Here is a 16,577-nt window from a genome sequence, read left to right on the forward strand (position 1 = left end):
TGAAGCAGTTCCTGCTTTGAACAATTCATATTTCCTAGCTCATATTGCTGAATTTCTTTCACAAAAGTTTTTTTTCTGCTTGGATTCTGGCCCTGCAACTTAACATCTAAAATTTGATAGTTATGATCTGATAGATCTGAGCTACCTAACCTGACATTACAACCTTCTATATTTGTAAGGATATTATCAATAATTGTCTGTGAAGTTCGAGTTACTCTTGTATATTCGTGGACCTTAATTTCTAAATTATTCATATTAATAATATCTCTACTATCCTCTGTCATTTTATCCTGCCTGGCAAAATCGGTATTGAAATCTCCTACTACTATAACATTTGTGAAACGAGTGGTTGTAATTTCCAAAAGTGTATGGAGCAGCTCACAAAATTTTTGCCAGTCTCCATTTGGTGACCTATAGATACCTAACACTGCTACCTCAAATCGATCATCAATTTTTAACCTCAGTCCCGTCACCTCTAAATCCATCTCAACAGAAAATCTCTTAACAAAATCCAGTTCATAAGTTTAGGTATGTTTAGCATTGCTAGTGAATATACATACACCACCACTTCTATAAGCTATTCTACAAAATTCTGATCTCAGTGAATAGAATACACTGAAGCTGCAGCAACAGTCGTGGGGATGTGCGAAAACTTGTGAAATTATACATCAAATTGAAGAGAATTTGATGCTCTATAAGCTTATGATCAGCATGGATTTTTCCCATCGATATTCAAAAAGTAATAAGAGCAAAAGTAGCAAAAAATTGAGGGGAATTTTTTTTTAAATGTCACATCTTTTAGAGTGGATATCTCGAAAAGTGAAAGAGATATAGAAAAAGTTGTTAGATCAATATTATAGGAAATAATGTAAGCTTTAATTTCTTATAGAATAGTCATGCCTGTAAAATTTATAGTTTTCTAGTTATATGCAAGAAACCAAAAAATTGTACCTTTGAACTTTTGATATATGTTTACCTCCTCACTACCCTAAACAGAACTGGAGGGTCAAAAATTGTCTTCCAAACATTTCCCTCTATAACAATTCGTTGACTTAGATGTATGAGGAATAAGAAACATAACATTAAACATGATAAACAGGTCATACACAACATAATAACAAAACAAAGACAAAAACTGATTAATTACGAATTTAACAGTTATCTTTCTTATTACCCCGACATTTTTTCAATTGGGATAATAAGAAATAGAACCTTTTTCACAATAATAGAAATTTTTATATAATATGTAGGAAGGTTCAAGGTAACAACTATGTGAATTTATTCACAATTTTAAACACATACTTGAAATTTTGAAAAAAAGATTATATTGCCCCTTTGTCTTATTCCCCCACTCTCCCTTAAGCCTACAAAAACGCATTCGCTAAATGGCATCGAAAAACTCCTGTAGACGTTGTGAGAAGTTGATGACAGAGTGCCGTATCTGCCATGGAAAGAGCCATGTGGTTAAAGATTGGGGTTTTCTGTTTGGCCAATAATTTACTGTTTGGTAAGGAATTAGCAGAAACTTCATGATGCTTTCAATTGCATATGATGCCTCTATTCTATTTATACCTCTATCGTATTTCAAATCACATTTCATATTTTTAGAGATAAGAATTTCTCCAGTCCATACATTGTACATTCATAAGAAAGTATGATAAGTCATAGTCAGTTTTCATCTATTACAGAATAAATGGATTATATTCATGGATCTCTTATTCATATTATGAAACTCTTAATAATTGTTTTTGCAGTAGCAAGCTAATCCGGCTTCCACTAATTCATCCGACCAGAGATAGGTAACTGGCTAAAAGCAAAAGCGTTCTACTCAATGGAAGAGTTTTTGCAATGCGATGTATCTGACATGGGTTGATGAGAAAATATTGCAATCTTGGTTTGGTACACAATGACATATTTCAATTGCCCCTATTAGCCTATAAGTATAATGAATTTTCAAATTTTATGATATCTGAATGTAAACTTTTTCGACTAGGCTATGTAACTTATGGCAGAGGTTGTATTATGATTATTGTACAGGGTTGTGCTGGGATGTAAGGATGATTTAAAATAACAGTTGTAACACACTCATTTTTAAACGAAACTCAAAATTTATTTTTTTAACCTTGGATCCTTGGATGTTACCATCATAAAAATTGAAAAGGAAACTATTTAAACATTAAGTTCGAAAAATTACATGTAAAAGGCTGTCTATTTTTGTCCATACACTCCTGTAGACGTTGTGAGAAGTTGTCCGTACTCCTCTGAAGCATTGCACGTGGTACCGCTCGAATTTCCAGTGTTATTGTTTCACTCAGGGCTTCAAGGGTTCGTGATTTGTTTATGTATACACGTGCTTTTATGTAGCCCCATGGGAATAGTCATAAGGTGACAGATCCAGTGACCGAGGAGGCCACTCCACATCTCCACGCAACGAAATGAGGCGTCCAGGGAAGGTCTGCCTTAGGAATTTCATAACTGCTCTCGATGTATGGCATGTCGCCCCATCTTTGTTGGAAACAAACAGTATTGACGTTGATACGTCGTCTTCTCAATTGTGGCAGAAAAATTCACGCAGCATCGTTAGGAGATGATCCGTGTTGACAGTGACGGTTCGACTGATTTCTCGGAAAAATAAGGGCCAATAATTAGTTTAATGTGGCTGTCTAAAAGCAAATGTGTACATAAACGAACCACGAACCCTTGAAGCCCTGAGTGGAGCAATACCTCAAGAAATTCGAGCGGTAGCCATGCAATGATTGAGAGGAGTATGGACAATTTCACACAATGTCTACAGGAGTGTATGGACAAAAATAAACAGCATTCAACATCTTATTTTTCGTAGGCTACTTGATCAATTTTTATTATTTTTCGTCTTTAATTTTTATAATGACAACATCCAATGTAGGCTATTGCTTTTATATGACTTAAATAAAATTGGTTCTACATTTCTGACCATAACATCGGGTCAATATGCTTCCCCTACTTCTTCTCTTCCTCCTACTTTTTCTTCTTCAACTTCTTGATCAATGTATGTTAAATAAACATAACTATTCTTCCATATCAAAGTACGAGGCTCAACATTTCTGCTCAAACTATTGAGCACAATATATTTTTTAGTTATTTTTATTAGAAGTAGACTCGCGTAACCTACATATCTTGCTTGTCTTTTTTCCTCTCTTCCTTGCCCATTCTTACGTTTTAATCCTTGACTTCAACCTTCATTCCTTACTTGTTACTTCTATTGTCTTCGCCGCAGTTTCTCCTTCTTTCGTTCTATTCATCAACTTAACCTTTACCGTAACGTCCCTACTATAAACAATAAGAGCACATTAGGCCCACAATAATGAAAAGATTTAAATAATTTATAATATAAAACAGAATTAGTCTAAACATGTTTTAAAGAAAATAATGATTAGTTTAGTGGGTATCTGTATTTTTTATTAATCAAACATTAATAAATAAGTATAACTTGTAAGGAAATTCTAAACTTAGGTTTTAAAATTAAAATCATAAAAAACCGTTATCAAAGTTCAAGATTCAGAATAACATGCTACATAAATTGATTGCAATTAAATCATTGGAATAAGTATTCTAAGAGAAAAACATTAATGTGGCGATTTATTTGAAAGATTTTCCATAGGCTACCTCAAATTTTCAATTTAGGCTAAAATTGTAACCAGGTTCAAAATAACATTTATTTTTAATTTAGGTAGCCTACTTTAGCTGAATAAATACCCTAGAAAACATCATTGTTAATTTTTATGAGTTATAAAAGAATTGACGCAATTGGCAATTTTTAGGCTATATGTAAACAAAAACAATCATGAACTTTGAACCAATTTATGAGTCAACTTTTAAATATTATTTTTCCTATAAGAGAGCAAAATCTCAGTAGAGGTTATGAATAAAGGTTATTCTTACTTACCTTTCTTTCTTGAGCGGAGATGCAAGCCTTGAAAAATACAATGAAAAGCAAACTAAGCTTTAGCGTCTTCATGGTGAAGAATACAGAAAACGGAAAGATCAACTATAAGAGCTAAAAACACTACTACAACTTGAAACCGTAGAACAAAAGAAACTAATACTAATACTAAACCAAAAACAAAAGATAGAATGACCAACGCTACGCTACGCCAACCTGACTTGTCCAAAAATCCAAACTGCAGTTTGAACAGGTGCCCAGTGCTACCACTTCCCATCGGTACTCAAATAATCTCAAACTTTATTTGAAAAAACTATGATTATTGATAATAATTTTGAATAACTACTAATGGAGTAATATAAGATCAAGTAGAAAACTTATTCAATGGAACTTTTTTTTCTAAAGAAACTGCTTTTGGATCAAAGAAGTACTGGATACACACTTATCAGCCCACTTTACAGAGCATGCAGTCCTGACATAACGATATTGCTCGAATTGATAGCAGACAGTCTATGAGTTGATCGAAATGTATAGCTTACTATAGTGAGGTCCACGTTATAATGGTTGTGAACCATTAGCAATGGTATTGCTATCATCGTCTATTCAACAATGATGATTGCGCTATCTCTCTCTCGCTTTGCTCCAATTCCAGATCGGCTTTTAATAATACAGAATTGAGCCTTATAGTTCCAAAACTTTAGTCAATTTCTCATCTATTAATGTGGATATTTTATTCCAAAAAAAATCTTCTTGTATTAAAAACGGGCTTTGAAAATCGATGTTATTCCAAAAAAGGTCTCATCCTCTGCCAGTTTGTTTCAAAACATGTCTTCTCCAAGTTCATTCCAAAACGTTTCTAAATCAACTGAGAATGGCTACTTCAGTGAACAGAACAGTTCATTCCAAATCAAGTCTCATCCTTATCTTATTGTTCCTCTATGAAAATATAGTTCAGAATATTGTTTTATTCTCTTGTCGCTTGGTTTTAACCCTCATTGTTTCAATTATTATGCAATCGTTTCCTAACCTGTATGTAGTAGTAAGTTGAAGTAATATTCTTATGCTTTAAACATAATCTTTTAATCCACTGCTTGTGAATTTGTAAAGGTGTGCCCAGTTTATTCTTATGCTCATTCTCTCCGAGAGTTTTTGCATTGTTTGAAAAAGAAATGAAGAAGAGAGAAACTATTTTTCAACCAAATGAGACTACATTTTTTCAAAACACTCCACTTTAGCAAGACCGGGGGCAGTGCTGATTGTCCAGTTTACAACTGGAAAGAAAGTATTGGGCCAGTTCAATTGCAGACATCTAAATAGCACATTAAAATAAACCCTTGTTGTATCCTTAGGTTTTTTTAATAATAAATTAACTCATTGATAGAAAATTATAACACTTTATTTTTTGTTTACTCTCATCATAATAACTTCATATCATACATTGCCATATGAATCGAATCGTCAGCCAGTGCCTTCTTAATCGGTAATCGGAAGGTATATGACATCTTTCCCCTTATCTTACAAGTTCAAACATACTGGCCTCTTTATTTCTCTCCCTGATCGATGTGGTGGCTCTGGCAGGACTGGCTCAGGGGCTGCGTCTACAGGTTGTTGCTGTGCTTGCTGTGCTGCATCTTCATATTGTGGCTGTATCTCTGCCCCTACCACTGGCTGCTGTTCCACGCCCTGGCTGCTTTCTGCCTGCTGCGTTCCTGGTGTCTGAGTCGCTTGGCGTGCCAACACTGGCCGATTCAAGTTGGCAGGCGAATCCTCCTCTGCTTCTGCCTCCACTGCTCTGATTTGATTTGATCTGCATGGCGTCGCCACAACTGCCCCTCCACTAATAGTGTGTAGTTCAAATCCCCATCCCTGTTGACTACTCTTCCAATTTTCCATTTTTTGTCAGGTGATGAATAATTACGTGTTGCAACCTTTTGTCACTCATAAAAGGTTCGCACGAATCCACTGCTCTTGAGGTTATCTTGTGCAGTCTTTATGATGTCAGGACGCAGGATATCTAGTCGCGATCGTATTTCACGATTGAGGAATCACTTTGCAGGTGATTCAGTAGTGGTGACATTTGGTGCCCGGCGATATGTAATAATAATAATAATAATTTATTCAACCAAAAACAAACATTGTACAAACAAATTGAAATAAAATAGCATAACTGGTGTGGCAAACATCCACGCATGCACAATACATGTTTATCATCATAGTCTAAATGAAGCCCCTAAGGTAATCCTGTGTGGGGCCTTTTCTTCGTAAATTTAATCACAATAGAAAATGATCAAACAAAAGATAGAAAAAAATGAAAGAAGGAATATATAGAGTCTTACATTAATAGTATACAAAATCTTAAGAAACTACAAAATTTCAAAAAAGAATCAAGAGAAAAAATGTGAACAGGAATGTATTTAGCTGCTGTTGGATGGAGCCATTGTATGTCTTTAATGCCCGAAGTCCTTGTTCCAGGGTGAAAACATATCTCTCAGCTTGGCCATTTGGTGCAGGGTGGAAAGGTGCTGATGTAATGTGTTTCATTCCATACAGTTTTATGAAGTGTTGAAAGTCTGCACATGTGAATGCACTGGCATTGTCAGAAACTGAGGTGCAAGGGAAGCCATATCAAAAAAGAGTTATTCCAAGATCAGGATAGCTGAACGAACTGAAATGTTATTCACAATCTCCACTTCGATCAACTTTGAGTGTGCATCCACTACTATAAAGAAGATGTGACCCATGAATGGTCCTGCAAAATCCACATGTATTCTTTCCCATGGGTGAGAAGGATATTCCCAGAAGTGTGTTTGAACCTTCCCTGTATTATTTTGTGTGTTGATACAGTTGGAACAGTTGTTGCATGTATTTTCAATGTCCTCATTAATGTTTGGCCAATACACAAGTGGACGAGCCAAGGCTTTCATTCTCTGTATTCCCAGAAGACCACTGTAGAGTTCTTGGAGAATGAGCCTCCGATATACTGATGGAATGTAGACTCTGCTGCCACAAAATATGACTCCATTGTGAAGTGACATAGAATGAGTATTTGCTCCCACAGATACTCCTTTCTGCAATTTATCCAGTATTTCTAGTAGATTAGGGTCTTCCCGTGTTCCTTTCCTAATGTCATGGCATGCAATTGGTAGGGTGTTGATTTGTTCAAGATGATATTAATGATATTTCATCAAGGTGGTTTTCTTCCTCCTCTGGTTCCTGGAATAACTCTTGTGAAGATGCTGGTAGATGGGACAGGAAGTCAGCATTGCCATGCTGTTCTGATGTCACATATTGTATATTAAATTGAAACATTTGAAGGTAGAGTGCATAATGCAAAAGTCGTGTAGCACTTAGAACAGGTAGTCCATTTTTGTTTCCAAAAATATGTATGAGAGGTCTATGGTAAGTCTTCAAGGTGAACTCTCTGCCATAGATGTAGTTGAAGAACTTTTCCACTCCCCATTTGATTGCCAAGGCCTCCTTGTCTAATTGTGAATAATTCCTTCCACTCTTATTGAGGGTGCATGATGTGAAAGCAATTGGTCTTTCTCCATCTTGTATCTGATGGGAAAGGACAGCTCCCAATCCAATTGGTGAAGCATCCACAGAGAGTATCAAAGGAAGATCTGGATTGTAGTGTACACGAATTCTGTCAGATACAATTTCTTCCTTTACTCTTCTCATACTTCTCTCTTCAATCTCAATCCACTTGAATACTGTATCATTTTTCAACAAATTCTACAATTGCTCAGCAATTGTGGACAAATTTTCCACAAATTGAGAATAAAATGAAACCATTCCTAAGAAGGCCTTCAATTCTTTTTTGTCTGACGGTGTCTTGCAGTTCAAAATAGCATCTGTTTGTCAGATGTCTTCCTAAGTCCTTCACAGTCAATTATGTATCCAAGGTACTTCACCTCTCTTTGCATGAACTTACATTTTCCTTCATTCAGTCTGAAATCATTTTCATCTAGTTTCTTTAGAACTACTTCTAAAAGTTCTAGGTGTTCCCTATCTGAGCTGCCTGTAATGATTATATCATCATGTACCACACAGACCCCTGAAATCTGACCTATAACTCCTTCAATATATGATTGCCACACAGCAGGGGCAGAGCTAATGCCTTACATCAATCGATTTACTGCATACAGTCCTTTGTGGGTATTTATGGTGAGTTTTTGTGAAGTACTGTCAGTAACTAGAATGTGTAGGAATGCTGTTTTTAGTGAACAATTTCCCTCCAGCCAATTTAGCGAAGGCACATTCATAACCAGGAAAAGGGTGTTGTGGAATAAACATCTGTGGGTTCACTGTAATTTTATAATCCGCACAGAGACATACGTCTCCATTGGGCTTCACAACTGGAACCACTGGGGTGACCTAGTCAGAGAATTGAATTTTACTTATAATACCTTCTGTCTCAAGTCTGTGTATTTCACTTTCAATCTGTGACTGAAGAGCAAAGGGAACTGGTCTTGCATGCTTGAAGATGGGTTGGGCATCATCCTTTAGTTGGTATTGTAAGTGTAATCTTTTGCAACTCCAACAGTCTTTTTGAATAAATTCGTGTGTGCAGTCAATAGTTTGTTCAAGTCTGGGTTGTTTGTGAATTCAAGATTTTTTATTCTGTGGTATTCAAGGAGAATATTGAGGGCATTTATCTAATCTCTACCCACTATTGAGCTGCAGTCCTCTTTTGTGATGTATAGTTTAAGTGTTTCCAATTTGTTGTTGTAACTGGCATGCACATAAATAACTCCTAGTGGATGTATTTCCGTATTTCCATAGGTTCGGAAAATTGTGCTGGTGGGCAAAATTTTTCTGCTACCTTTACTAGGGATGCTTTTGAGTGTTTTATTACTGATCACAGTAGCTCCACTTCCAGTATCCAATTCCATTGGAGTATCGTGGCCATTGATTTGTACAGTGACTATAACTGGTGGAGGGTTACTGATACTGGATTCTATGTTGTAGATAGGCACTTGTTTATCATCGTGTGTCTCATAGTCATCCAAAACTGAAGTTTCATCTTGATTGTCAACATTTGTTGCATGGGAGACATCAAGAACATTGATGCATTTTGCGGTTTTGTGTTTTTACATTTTCTTGCAAGGCAGACATCAACAACATGGTTGTCTCGTTTGCAATAGGAACAGAATAAATGTTTTTTATCCAGCCGGCTCTTTCGAAAATCTTTGAAAAAAGTATATATATATGCGTCTGACTAGTTACTTGACTAAATTCAAGCTTATTCCTTCCTACCAGAATGGTTTTGTCAAAGGGTGATCAACTATTGGTGCAGCTGTAAACTTATAGGAAAAAGTACTTGATGAATTAGATAAGAGAAATTTCTCTTCAGCTGTACTGCTGGACCTCTCAAAAGCTTTTGATTGTGTCGATTTTGATATCCTCTTGAATAAATTGCGTAGCTTAGGAGTAAGAGGTATCTCCCACACACTAATGGAATCATATATGATTGACTCAGTATGTCTGTCTAACTTTGCCCTTTGGCAAAGTTTCATCCTCTAAATTAAAATAAAAAACTGGAGTCCCTCAGGGCTCAAATTCTGGGTCCACTACTTTTCCTTTTGTACATATCAGATTTACATTCAGCTGTATCAGATGATGTCCATTTTACACTCTATCCTGATGACACAACTCTCTTATTCACTGATGAAAATGTAAATAATCTTGAAATAGAAATGAACATCTCAACCAATGCTGTGGTCCAGTATTTCAATAATGTCTGTCTATCAATAAACTCTATGAAAAGCCAAATTATACACTTTAAAAATGTTCCTATACTTCCCCAATAATATATTGGTGATGATGAAATTGAAAGCACTGAGTCTGTTAATATGGTAGGGGTGAATTTTGATGAAAGGCTGACATGGACTTTACATGTTGATAGTATGATCAGGAGAATAAGTAAAAGTCTCTTCCTTATCAGAAATCTGGTGGAGTATGTTCCACACAACACCGTTAAAGTGGCATACTTTGCTACATTTTATTGTTATGTTGTGTACGGTATAGAGCTTTGGGGTGGTACTTGAAAGGAAAATATTCAAAGAGTATTTGTTCAACAGAAGAAAGCGATAAGGTATATGGCGGGGCTCGGATACAACCATCCTTGTAGAGAAGCATTCCGATCACTATCCCTACTAACAGTACCCTCTATTTACATTTTCAGGCTGATTGTGCATTCTGTCCAAAATAGAACGAATTTCCGAATTAGAGCCGATACACATTCGTATAACACTAGATCAATCGCTAAGGCAATCTCTACTGTTTTCTCCAGAGTAATATCGTCCTCCTCAAAAAGTCTATCTAAAATTGATTTTGAACATAGGCTACTAACAAAGATGTCTCTCAGCATTATTGACAATGTATCATTATTGTATTTACATGGGACAGCTAACTTATGCAACTCAGACAAATAAATGCTTATTGATTCACCTTCTTGTTGTTTGCGATTGATAAACATATGCCAAGCTGGAATAACTAATGGATTCAAGCTGGCTGATGATTTTTCAACAGTGTTTTTAAATCGTTAAAAGTAGTCTTGGATGCAACTGTCTCTGGGTATAATAGAGTTTTCAGGAGACTGAAAAGTTTTGGTCCAATTAGCAAAATAAAACACTGAACCTTTTTATTGTCTGGTACATTTTGAACCTCAAAGTAGGCAGCTAACCTATCAGTGTACGAGTCAAAGTCTTCCAAAGATTCATCAAACCTGTCAAATGGAATTCCACTTACCGCTTTTTCACGATTGTCACTGGCATTCGTATTTATTAACGTTTGAGTCAATTCACTTTGTCTAGTAACTATGGTGAGTAAAGTCTGAATAGAAGATTCCAAACGTTCAATCTTGCTCATCTTGACGATTTAGTAGTTTGGCGTATTACTCAATATCCAATACTCAGGTAATGTAGGTTACTTAGGTATCTCTCGACTGCGCCATTCTGTTGTACCGGTATCCTTCGGTTTTTTAATAATAAATTAACTCATTGATAGAAAATTATAACACTTTATTTTTTGTTTACTCTCATCATAATAACTTCGTATTGTACATAACCATTATGAATTATGAATCGAATCGTCAGCCAGTGCCTTCTTAATCGGTAATCGGAAGGTATATGACAACCCTTCAAAGAGAATAATTATCCTCACACGGAATGATAAATTGCAAAAATTGTTGGTGATGGGTGAGTCTTTATCGAAGTTACATTGAACAGTCAAAATCTTTATTGAAGTCAAGAATGACAACAAATGATATTCAACTCAATGTTCTGCCTGATGGCAATCCTGTGAAAGTTGCCAAAATAAATTATGTACATAAGCTGTTATTGAAGCACTATGGTGACCAATGGAGAGAGATCCACATCTCTCCTTTTATAGACGTTTGCTGCCTGCTGGATCTGCCACAGAAAATGGAGATGACCATTATAAATACTTTATCCTCCTTGGAGATGACCAAGAGCTCATGAATGAGTTATGTTGTGAAGAAGAAGCACTGATGATCGAGTTGTTAGAGAACTCAGGTTCTGAGTCCTGAACACATTTTTTCTTGTATAATGATCTGAATGAATGAGCTCCAATTCAGCTACTTCCATTACTTCCACTTTTTACTTATAAGGACTTCAACTTTTTATGCTTAAAAATAACTTTTCTAGAACCTTTTATTATTTTCATGTATTGTTCAATATTCCTAACATTTTACTTATACTCAACTTTACACTTTTGATACTCATTGTATCTTTAATGTGAAATAAAATACATTCTCTATAACAAACATCATGTATTGAACTCAATTATAAACTAAACTGTTATTAACATAAATTGTATTAACTTAAATAATCATAAATTATGTGAATCATCATCTGGTATATGGCACTCATGATGGTTTCTATGATAAAAATGTTGAATTTTCTATGAAAATCTTAGTTTTTATCATAGTCAACTTTTTAAACAAAGTCTTCTCCAAGTTAGGTAGTCTGTTCCATAAAATGTCTTATCCATGCAAATTTGTTCCAAAATACGTCTATTCCAAAGTTTGTTCCAGAACGTTCCTTATTCATTCTTTAATTCAAATTTAAGTGGATAAAACTTTGCAATACTCCAAAAGTCAACATTCTGAACTGTTCATTATTAGAAATAGTTTCTTAGAAATGCCATAATCTCTGCCAGGCAATAATGGTAATGTGGCATAACGTTTTTTGTCATTCCTGAAAATTTTTAAAAAGTGGAGAAGACACATTTTGGAACTATACGACTCAATTAATAGTTGAATAACAAAATATTTCATCTTAATTATGGAAATGTATTATGAAATTGTTGAAAAATATAATTTCTTGTTTAATAAAATATTAAATTATATTTAAAATGATCAATATTTATAGAATATAGAAATATATAGAAGAATGAACAATTAATATTACATTAATAAACCTGTATCAGCTACCGTCAAGAAGGCAGACACAATACAAGACGTTGTGAAGGCAACAATACAAGACAGTGACGTTATTCTCCTATCTTTCTCCACTGCCATTATAACGTCGACCTCACTATAAAAAATAATAGGGTACAATTATTTAATTCTCTTTGAAATTGTGTATTATTTCACTATTCCAAGTTTTCCTTTCATTGTTATAGGAGCTTCAATGTAGGGGGTGAAATTTTCATTGCTGCAACAATAAGTGTCAACTCAGCAGTTCCACACCTTCAACAGAAAGATAAAGATGCGCACTTTTGCTATGTTCACCTACTAACCAGTCCAAATCAAGCTGCAAAGTCAGAAATTGTGTCACACAATTACCCCCTTCAAATGTCATTGTCAAACTATCAATTATTGTTGCAGCAATGGAAATTTCACCCCCTACATTGAAGCTCCTATAACAATGAAAGGAAAATTTGGAATAGTTAAATAATACACAATTTCAAAGAGAATTTAATGCTCTAAAAACCTACGATAAGCATCAATTTTATGATGCATTGTTGAAGTGTTTTTAGCCCTGAAAGAGCAAAACATTGGATAAAAACCTGTTATTTTAATAATTACACACCTTCAATAGCGAATATCTCGTGAACTGTTTGGAATATCACAAAATTCCACTGAACAAAACGTGTAGAGAATTTATCAAGCTTCATTTTTGAATAGTTAGTTATCAGTTATGTCTGTTGAACGCATTGTTCTCAAAATAAGAGCGTGGAAACAAAACGCTGAATAATGCAACTTTTAAACCACCCTCATCCCCTTAGCACAGTTAGTTTCAACAAAAACTAACTAGTTTAAACAAAAAAAAAACTTGAATAGTTTCAACAAAGCTGCAAAGTCAAATTCTGTTTGAAACATTCCCCCAAATTCCAAATTCCTTTGTCAATTGATCTATTGTTGCAAAAATGAAGATTTCACACTCAACACTAAATCTGCTGCAAAAGGAGTATGGAATTCCTAAAATTGTGAAATTATACATCAAATTGGAGAATATTCAATGCTCTATAAGCTCATAATCAGATTGGATTTTTCCTATCGATTTTTAAAAAGTCATAAGAGCAAAAATAGAAAAAAATTGTGTATTATACAAATATTGTAGGAAATTATGTAAGCTTCAATTTGTTATATGCCAGTTAAGTCCTTAAGAAACATAGTTTTTTAGTTTTATGCGATAAATCAAAAATGGTACTTTTAAACCACCCCCACCCCCTTAGCACAGGGGGTAGGGGTGGGGACTTTTGATATGTTTACCTCCTTACTACCCTAAACAGAACTGGGGGGTCAAAAATTGTCTTGCAACATTTTCCTCTATACCCGTTTTTGAGCATTCATTGCCTGGACTACTAGGCCACCGCTCCCCTTCACTACTAGGCCAGTCAAATGGTCGTTTTTAAGGAAATAGCCCCGAAATAATTTTCTCGTCGGTTTTATAAATATTTTAGAGCGCTGAAATTTGCTGCGACATGCCAGAGGGAGACTTCACACCCTTAAATCCCACAAATTTTGGCACTTTATTCTTGTAATCAAGAAGGTGAGAAGAAAAGAAAAACTATTGCTTTCGGTTGTTATTTAACATCAAGAATTATTTATTTAATACGAATAATCCAATATGAAATGATGCGAAACAGAAAACAAATGCAATTGAGATAAAAGGAAAGATTACAACTATAGGTAATCAACAATCAAAATTTCTGATTATAATAATCAGATAATAATTCAAGGGCTACTCGCTTAGCTGATCTGTGGTCGTTCAGTTTAAAAAAAATCATTATTTAGAATTATGGGTCTGAAAAAAAAATGTTCAAATTAACTATTATCTTACTTTACCTTGATTTGTCCCTTGGCCTGATCTTCAAGGTCCGGTTAAACAACTCCCGACTTTAAATAAAAAAATATTAAAAAAAAAACTTCTGCCAGCTGATGAATCAAAACACCAGCTTTCCCTACAAGATTCAAATCCCAAAAACACAATAATTATGCAGGTTTAAACTGCCCGTACTGTGACAGCATATAATTGAATTCTCAAGACAGAATCCTTCAGGTAACCAATGCCTTAACTCAACAACTAACTTCACAAACGGTTCAAAGAATACGGGCCTCGAAAGAAAAATTCAAAATCTATTTATGTGAAAAAAACATGCAGCCTTGATTCACAGAACAAAAGTCGACTCACTCTTGTTTGTATAGCATGGAGCTAAAAATCATAATATTGCCTTCACGAAACGTGATAAAACACACGTTTCATCTTTGTACATTGGAGATCTTCTCGCTTCATCAATTACATTTAATAATTAAATCCGCGACCAGATTTCCAATTCACAAAATAATATTTCAATACAATTGAATGGGTTTTGATGTAATGTATGACATTCTCCAATTTTTCCATCGAAAATACACTCAAGTAGAAATTTTTCATTTAAAAAAATAAAATTTCACTTATTAAAGGCTATATGAACCAACTTGAAGAGCTGAGAAGAATAAGCCGTGATACTAAAGATTCGATCAGTGTCAAGATTTTGACGCGTATTTTTAAAATTTTGACGCTTGAGGTATTCTTATAAGCGTCTACCCTCTGGGAAATTCTGAAACATCCAACGAGAGATTCTGTAAGAACATTATCTTTTTAAAATGTATGAATTCATTTACAATACCAGACACCAAAATAACATTGGCATTGTGCAGCCACGCCTGCTAAATAATTGTACCAGAACTAACAGCCACTATCTATGTCACATTCTGTACAGGAATATCCCAAACCATCTGAAGCAAATGGAAAATGTTGTCAGCATTAGCACCTTTAAATGCTACCTTAAAAGGTGACTTTTTAAAATTGTTAGGGACGCCGCATCGCGGCTCATCCAACATCCAATCCGCCTATATCCATTGAACATCACCCCTGGTTGAGAGTGTTCGTCTGGATATGCAGGACTCTGTATGTATCTTAAAATTATTCAGTTCGTACTACATTTTTTTTCCTTTTTCAATACCATATATAATTATACAGGGTGTCCCAGATAAGGTGTAAACCCCGGCTACCATAGATTCTACATGCAATTTGCAACAAAAAATGTTCAGTAAAATTTTCTCCTATCGACCTTCGTTTTCGAGATATATCGATTTTTCAATATTTTTAAAGTAGGCGTACTTCCAGTCATTAAATCGTCAATATCTCAAGAACCATTGGTCTTAAGTGAATTTTGAGGACATCGTTGAAAAGAGGACAAAATTTCACATTGATTTGATGTATAAAACATGCCAAAGTCGATTATAGAGAAGTATTTTTTAGCGGTCAAAGTTGAAAAAGAGTGATTTTTGAAGTTTTTTTGAAAACTTCAGACACATTTTTCTCGATTTCTTTTCCAGGGTACGAAATAATTTTTATAGCGCAAAAACTTCCTTTTTTATTATCTTTCGAATGAGACCAAATACAGGTGTCTAGCTCAAATCCTCGAATCAGAATTTCAGTTTAAATTCGATTTTTTAATTAAAAACGTGACTTATCTTGTTTGAGTGTGAATAATTGTCTACAATTTGATAGCTTTGTGTCGAGTGATTGAGGGCGTAAAAATACTTTTTCCATAGGAAATTTGGCTGAGAAATTCAATGAAACTGGTTAGAAGTTCGTATCTGCAATTGTTATTGAGATACAAGTTGAAAAAAGTTCAAAGTCAAGTTAAAATCTAAACTTTTCAAACAGTTTTTTCTTGATTTTTTTTCACGGTAACAATATTTTTGCAATAATGAAAAAACTTTGCCATTTTATAAACTATCGAATGAGTATAAATTTTCCAGAAAAATTTCAAAACTAGAGTGTTAAAAAATGAAAATTTTCAAGAAGAGCACCCTAAAGACATATTTTCGTTGTTTTAAATTCATACCATTGAGATTCAAGTGAGTGAGAAGAAAAAAATCAATCTGTTCATTAATCTGCTGCTCTGATAGAATAAAACGTTTTTCTAATGCTCACCCAACAATAGAGACAATTCTCGCAGTCATTGTATGAAAAGTAACGTGCTTACAGTCGGTCGATAATGATGTCTTTCTTTCAATAGTCCAGTTTCCCAATTAGCATTCGATGACGTCAGAACGAGCCCAACAAAGTCAGACGGGCAAGTGGGAGTATCTTGAAACGTAGTAGAAGGTGCAGAGAGAATAATGGAGGAT

General features: G+C 34.7%; 1 protein-coding gene across 1 annotated transcript in view; it reads right to left on the bottom strand.

The window, feature by feature from the left end:
• LOC111053546 (glycosylated lysosomal membrane protein) overlaps window positions 1-4,159 on the bottom strand; it is a 56,525-nt gene extending 52,366 nt beyond the window's left edge. The window contains exon 1 of the mRNA XM_039435720.1: window positions 3,926-4,159. Coding sequence (XP_039291654.1) covers window positions 3,926-3,997 — 72 coding nt within the window. The 5' untranslated portion in view covers window positions 3,998-4,159. The remainder of the gene's footprint in view (window positions 1-3,925) is intronic.
• Window positions 4,160-16,577: the final 12,418 nt, after the last annotated feature.

The sequence above is a fragment of the Nilaparvata lugens genome, chromosome 9, assembly GCF_014356525.2.
Source record: "Nilaparvata lugens isolate BPH chromosome 9, ASM1435652v1, whole genome shotgun sequence".
Taxonomy (NCBI): domain Eukaryota; kingdom Metazoa; phylum Arthropoda; class Insecta; order Hemiptera; family Delphacidae; genus Nilaparvata; species Nilaparvata lugens.